Source organism: Vicugna pacos, chromosome 34 (assembly GCF_048564905.1).
Source record: "Vicugna pacos chromosome 34, VicPac4, whole genome shotgun sequence".
Classification (NCBI taxonomy): Eukaryota; Metazoa; Chordata; class Mammalia; order Artiodactyla; family Camelidae; genus Vicugna; species Vicugna pacos.
The window spans coordinates 8,967,410-8,974,951 of NC_133020.1; the positions used below are offsets into that span (position 1 = coordinate 8,967,410).

Sequence of the window (7,542 nt, forward strand, 5' to 3'; positions counted from 1 at the left end):
CGTAAGTATGAGGCTGGACACCTCAAAAGACTATTTTCTGCTCTCTGTATCTGGTTTTATTCAATCTGAAGTAGCACAGTTATCTGCCCAGGTTTAAAAAAAAAACTCTTTACGTCAGTGGACTTGGACACAGAAAGTTCTCCCTCCTGAGCAGGGAGCCTTTTAAAGACGTGCGTGTCACGCTGGCGGCAGGGGGTCGCAGCTACTGGGAGAAGAGCTAGTTCCGCAGGCCCCGCCCTCCCCCCACCGTCGCCCCTCCCTCTGGCTGGCTCCCTACCTCCCCCGGACTCGCCCTCCCTCTCGCCCTCCCGCCCCCAACTCGGCAATTTCGGCGGCCTCAGAGGTCTGGCGCGCGTCAAAGCCCGAACTGGGAGCCTGATTTGTGGAGCATCACCCCCAGCTCCTCTGCCCCACTGCCCCTCCTCCGCCCCAGGCAGCGGCCAAGGGATAGAGCTGAGTAGGGGGAGGGGACGATCTACACCCATCCCCCTTCCTCCAAACTTCCCCGCGTTCAGATTCAATTGCACCTTTTATTATTTTAACTCTTCTCCCTCGGACACGCGGCCCCCGGCTCTGTCCCTCGGCAGTCGCGGTCCCTGCTCCCGCGCGCCGAGATGGGACAGCGAGGGACCTGCCCGCGGCCGGCCAGCGTGTGCCGGGAGCCGAGGCCGCCGCGCCCGCTGCCCAGAGTCTGTAAGTTTCAGCGCTCCTCCCGGGGAGGGGAGGGGGAGGCTGTCGCGTCCCCGCAAATGATTTAAAATGCAAAACACGGGCGAGGTTTACAGCGTCGGATGGACTTTTCGGGGCACACTCTTTTAATGAACTCTAGCCGCAGCCCACAGGCTGTCGTCCGGGTTTTTCCTGCAGCTTGTATCTTCGATCCCTTCGCTGTAAAGAAGTTTTCAAGTTACAATATTGAGTCCCGGTGGGAATTTTTTTTAAATGCAACTCGTACTTTTTTAAAATTTAAAATACTTCTTCGTAATTTTCAAGGTACACAGCACACCGCTAATGACAATTTTGTCGATTTACACCGAATATGTCATTTATACTGCGCAGGAGGCCACGGCCTTTTCTTTGCCTACTTCTAAAAATAACGGGAAAAGAATTTCCCCTCATTGCTTTTAATATTGCTGTATCACGTGAATAGTAAATAGATCGTGATACCCAGCTGGCCTTAATTTTCCTCCTAGATGCCGTGCGCGTGTATCCTTTGCACTAACGTACAGACGCGGCATTGAGCCTGCTGCTTACAGATAGGCTCCTGTTTTGTTTTGTTTTGTTTTGTTTTGTTTTACCTAAAGCTATGCCCTTATGTGTTAAAAACGATAAGGAAAATTAAAACAGTTCTTATTCAGACCAAGTAATTTACCCAGGACCCCTGAACTCAAGCACTAACTAGACTTGTGTTTAGTTTAATAAAATCATACCTTTAGCTTTGCACGTCACCTCGAATGTATAGACACACCCCTACATGCGAGGACCAAAGAGCCCAGGAAAGGGGTCAGGGGAGGGGGAGGGGTATTTAATCTTCATTTCTCTCCTGCAGGAGGACGGGTCTCCAGGGAAGGAAAGGCAGGTCAGAGACAGGTGGATAGGCTGGCTATGGTGACGGGACGATGTTGGCCAGAAAGAGCATCATCCCGGAGGAGTATGTGCTGGCGCGCATCGCGGCGGAGAACCTGCGCAAACCGCGCATCCGGGACCGCCTCCCCAAGGCCCGCTTCATCGCCAAAAGCGGGGCCTGCAACCTGGCGCACAAGAACATCCGGGAGCAAGGACGGTTCCTCCAGGACATCTTCACTACCTTGGTGGACCTGAAATGGCGCCACACGCTGGTCATCTTTACCATGTCGTTCCTCTGCAGCTGGCTGCTCTTCGCCATCATGTGGTGGCTGGTGGCCTTTGCCCACGGGGACATCTATGCTTACATGGAGAAAAGCGGGATGGAGAAAAGTGGTTTGGAATCCACTGTGTGTGTGACTAATGTCAGGTAAGGATGCTGTGGGATGAGGCAAGGTTGGAAAACAGCACAGAAAAAAAAGATTAAACTGCCCTTTCTCTCTTCACTCTGTTATTTTGTTGCAAGGGAACTTAAGGTTTGCTGTACTATCTTCAGAAACAAGTTAAAAAAAAAGAATCTAACGTGTTGACAGTCTTTTTAGAGTCAGCTTTACGGATGAGGAGTCCTTGAAAATGTGGAGTTTCAAGCCCTTGGGCTGGCCTCGAAAATATTCCACCAGTTATTTTGAAATGGTTGTGGTTCAGTGAATTCCACAGAATGCCTTCCTAAGAAAACCCCACACATTTAGTTTTCAGTATGAAAAAGCTGCTGTCCATAGTTCCAGTGTCCACAAGGAAATATCTCTGATCAACAGAAAATACTGTGCAAATGCTAGTCATGTTTTTCCACAACTTCTCTTACGCATAACATTTTCAGAAATAATGAGAAAAATGGGAAAACACTGGTGGAGAGGTGTCCTAGATAAAAAAAAATAAACACTACAAATGAAATAACTTAAATATAAGTCTTTCTTTGTCGAGATTATCTTAAATAACTGATTGCTTGCATTGAATTCTAAAATTAAAAGTTATGCTAAGATTCAGAACTAGAAAAAAATAATTTTTAATGGATATTGGTCCAAATTTTTAATCGAAGAAATTATGCAGAAGCAACTTCATGTTGTGGTTTTCTTTAAAAGTTTTAGTAGGATAGGAAGACAGTTTTTAGATTGCTCTAATTTTGGTTTTTTTCTCTTAGATCATAAATATTTCAACGATAAGTAAAATGAATTTTATTTCAGTGATTCTCTTCTATTTTCACATGGCCCAAGAACATTTGCTTCAGGTGAATTTTCTCTTAATTTGTTTTGTTGGAAGATCAAAAGAAATCATTCATGTCAATTACAAAAATATTCACTCTGAAGCGAAACATCAATAATAATACTAGAAAGTTTTCCAGGACACTTTCTGAATAATATTCCAAATTCACATAGTGCGTAAAGCAAAGCAACTTGAACCAGCACCATTCTGCCAGGAAACTGTGAAGAATAAGACCTTTACTGACCTTCAAATCTTACAAGATTAGTTCCCACTGTAAGAAGTGGGAACCCAGACTGTAAACTTGTCCATCCTTCTATTCCCTGAGTGGGTGCAGTGCCAGCATATGGGGCAAGGTGTCGGGGTAGGGGGCAGGGAGGGGGCGGGGGTGCAGTATGTGTGTGCAAAAATCACATGCCACCAATTTCAGCTCAGATTTTGAGGAGAGAGAACGATACTGAACTGACCCATTGCCTTTACCACTGAGTTAGACATTATTTTCTTGTCTTCAGCTTGTCACAAATTTTTGCCTTAAAGAAAATATAGGGAAAATGTAGGTAATCATCAATATGCCAAATATAAAGGAAACAATTAAAATATTGTGTTTAACAGGTACATGTAGGTCAAATATATCTATACTATTTCTCTTTAAGAAATTTATTGGCACTGATATTGGGGAACCATATTCCTCTCAAGGCACATTTTTAATACCCATGAAGTAGACACTCTTCAAAAGAGATAAAAGAAACAAAAATGATAAACCTTGAAAGGTAAATGACAGATTTTATTCACAAGACAAGTATGTTGGTTTTTCTTGTGGAAAAAAAAAGTCATTAAGCAATTTATTAAAGATACATCATCAAAAGTGATACATTTTCAATGATTTTTTAAGAAGAACTTTAGAGTACACTGGTTATTAAAAGCTGTTTTACTGCTCGCTCTTATTTTGCAACAAGATGTGTTCTGAAGTGTGTTCATTCTCCTGGTTAATTCCTGCTGGTGTGAACATCCAGTTCGCTGTGAGAAATGGTATGGGGGTAAGGTGTAGCTCAGGTGGTAGAGCACATGCTTAGCATGTATGAGGTCCTGGATTCAACCCCCAGGACCTCTGATGAAAAAGAACAAACTAATAATAAATAAATAGACCTAATGACCTTCCCCCCAAGACAAATAAATAAATAAATTTTTTTTAAAAAATGGTATCACAGAAACAATGAGACAAAGTTGATTTTGTCAGCCTAACAATTTTTAGCATTTTAATTGCACTTTTTACCAAAAAAAAATTATTATTTGACATCTTTTAAGGTTAAAAATCTTACTGGTTTTATTTTCCCATGATGATACTATTTATACTTTCATGCAATGTACACACAGTTTCACCATAACAAACTATATATAATAAATACTTTTTTTGCCAAAAAAAATTGAAACAGAAAAATCTCTATTCTCTTCAAAGGGGATTTAAAAAATGACTATATAATATGTCTAATTCTTTGCATTTCCTTTCCTTTAGTAAGCTCAATGTCCCACCTTATCATCAAAACTGAAAACAACTTATTGTAATGAACGCTCTCCAGTGTGTCCAACTTACATTTTACCATTCTCACTTTCCCTTTCCTGTGGATGACTTTCTAACATGAGTCACACAATAAACCAACATATTTCTTCTTATTACTCAGCCTAACTTCCTCTGTAGCAGCACAAGCGAGCAGCTAAACACTTTTGAGGTTATTTAGCATGTCAGGTGTTCATAAAAGGCTGGGTTGGGCACCCTATAATGGTTAGAAGTAAGTTCTTTCATAAAATAAACAACATACAAAATATGGCACATGAATAGTCTCTTAAGTCATGAAAACTGTACATCTGGAGATGCTCGTTACACTGCTCCCTGAAGCGTGCAGACATTGTTAGAAATCAGTGTTGTGTCTGTGCCCTTTCTCTGGGGTCTGTTCTTATTCTTTGCCATGTTTTTTGGATCATATGGTAGGTCCTGTGTGTAACTAGAATAAAAAGCAATTGTTGTGATTTCCCATGAATCCTGTTTAGCAACAGAAGGGGTTTTTAAAAAAAAAGCAATTTTCACACTCCATTTAAAAGCTCCATTTAAATCATGTGTGACATCAACTATCATTTAATTAAAACATTTTTAAGATCCCTGATTATGAGCCCAAATAGAAAAAAAAGAATCATCTATGTGTGCTTGCGTCCCTCTTATGATGTCCCACCAAAGTGCAGTGTGTATACTCAGTATTCAGATGTTTAAACATTTTGCTCACTCACTGTGTGACATTAATAGACAGATTATACTTTGACAGAGGGCATATCTTCTAATAAAATTAGGGAAGTTTGAAATTGGGGTTGAGAGCAAACACAAGACTAAGACTGTTTCTATTAAGAAGACACAGCAAGGTGGGATATGTAGTCAAGTGGTTAAATTAATGACAAGAATAATCCAGTGTGGTGCTTCTCAACCAGGGGGCTAAATCAGAATGATCAGGTCATCCAAATCAGACCAGGTCTACCCTGAGTCTATCAAATCCATGTTTACACTGAGATCAGGAAGAGGAACACAGTTTGAAAAAGCTCCCCATGTAAACCCTGACATTTGTTTGCCCCTTCCCTGTGCCTCTTGCGGAGACCAGGCCAGAACTGAGAGGATCCAGGTTCTCCTTATGTGATCTTGACACTGTTCCTTACCAATCCCTACCTCAAATCCTTCCTTTCATAGTTTCAGGATTCTCTAGATCGTTTACGGAGCGAAATGAGACCATCAGTAAGAATACATTTTTCATCCCTAATGGTATACCATTCTTGTTTGTTAAAAAAATACTAATATTTTTGAATGATGTGTTTTGTACCACGCTTTAGCTTTCTCTATAGAAGGTACACAATCAGTGTTCACTAATGAATATGATTTTAATGGTTGGAAATAATAAAAAGTTCACTCATTACACAGTGTGTTCCATATGACTCAAGTCACTTCAACACAGATACGCAATAAGTAATAAACATTGAGCTGGAAGAAAGTTACCCAGAGTTAACTGTGCCTTTGTGGAAGTATTTCACAATGTAAAATATGCCATAAATATAAATGTATCTATGTGTTATTTTAATGCTTTCACATAACTAGGTCCTTCATGACATGATTTAGAACGTATTAGTAGAAGTGTATCCCAGAAATCTAGAGGTGGATGCATGCAGAGAGAGAGAATGAACAAGTGCGTAGAACGGGGCATCTGATAGTTAAGTTGGCTGGTCTTTCCAAAAGCATTGAATAGCCTTGGGAGGAAGAGAATGAAAAATCCAGGGTAATGTGTCATTTCTTGACTCAAAGTCTGATCTGATGGCATTGTTTTCTGACCCTTCCTTACAGGTCATTCACCTCTGCTTTTCTCTTCTCCATTGAAGTCCAAGTGACAATTGGATTTGGAGGGAGAATGATGACAGAGGAATGCCCTCTGGCCATCACAGTCCTGATTCTCCAGAACATTGTGGGTCTGATCATCAACGCCGTCATGTTAGGCTGCATTTTCATGAAAACAGCCCAGGCTCACAGAAGAGCGGAAACCCTGATTTTCAGCCGCCATGCTGTGATTGCCGTCCGGAATGGCAAACTGTGTTTCATGTTCCGCGTGGGCGACCTGAGGAAGAGCATGATCATCAGTGCCTCGGTGCGCATCCAGGTGGTCAAGAAAACCACCACACCCGAGGGGGAGGTGGTGCCTATTCACCAGCTGGACATTCCCGTCGATAACCCGATTGAGAGTAATAACATTTTTCTGGTGGCCCCTTTGATCATCTGCCATGTGATTGACAAGCGCAGTCCTTTGTATGATATCTCAGCAACCGACCTGGCCAACCAAGACCTGGAGGTGATCGTCATCCTGGAAGGAGTGGTGGAAACCACTGGCATTACCACGCAAGCAAGAACCTCCTACATCGCCGAGGAGATCCAGTGGGGCCATCGCTTCGTGTCCATTGTAACCGAGGAGGAAGGAGTGTACTCTGTGGATTACTCCAAATTTGGCAACACCGTTAAGGTAGCCGCCCCCAGGTGCAGTGCCCGAGAGCTGGACGAGAAGCCTTCCATCCTCATTCAGACCCTCCAGAAGAGTGAACTGTCCCACCAGAATTCTCTGAGGAAGCGCAACTCCATGAGAAGAAACAATTCCATGAGGAGGAACAACTCCATCCGCCGGAACAACTCATCCCTCATGGTGCCAAAGGTGCAATTTATGACTCCAGAGGGAACTCAGAACACATCGGAATCCTGACAGCAAGACCACCCCCAGGAAAGTCGAAGAGTCTTAGGCAGGGCACCGTCAGACTGCTCCAAAGCTGGACCACACTTGTGTGGTCTTCTTTATCTCCATGCACTAAATGATAGTCATATTCCAGCAGCAGCACTTTCTGTGTCAATAAACCATCACACACCAGGTGGAGGGTTCATGGCTCACACTTGCTTCCTCCAGGCAGTACTGGCAGTCATAGGCTTAATTGTGTAAAGGAAATTCTCTCTCGTTTTCTTTCAATTTGAAACACAAGAATTACATTAATAGTCGTAGACCTTGAATACAAAAGCTGGCCAAGGATCAGTGCTGTTTGAAATGCTTAGATCTCTCTGAATCTGGTGTTTGCTCTAGAAAATGTGGGACCCAAACTTGTGTTTTTCCTTTCTCTTGTTCTTTCTCTTCCTCTTTCTCTCTCTTTCTTACGGTACCA

At 42.6% G+C, this 7,542-nt stretch overlaps 1 protein-coding gene across 1 annotated transcript; it reads left to right on the top strand.

Moving 5' to 3' along the window:
* The first annotated feature begins 291 nt into the window (after positions 1 to 291).
* KCNJ8 (potassium inwardly rectifying channel subfamily J member 8) lies at positions 292 to 7,256 on the top strand. Its single transcript, XM_006199924.4, has 3 exons — positions 292 to 693; positions 1,550 to 1,993; positions 6,194 to 7,256. Exons 2-3 carry the CDS (start codon positions 1,620 to 1,622, stop codon positions 7,092 to 7,094), a joined length of 1,275 nt encoding a protein of 424 aa, XP_006199986.1. The 5' UTR covers positions 292 to 693; positions 1,550 to 1,619; the 3' UTR covers positions 7,095 to 7,256.
* The last annotated feature ends 286 nt before the right edge of the window (positions 7,257 to 7,542 follow it).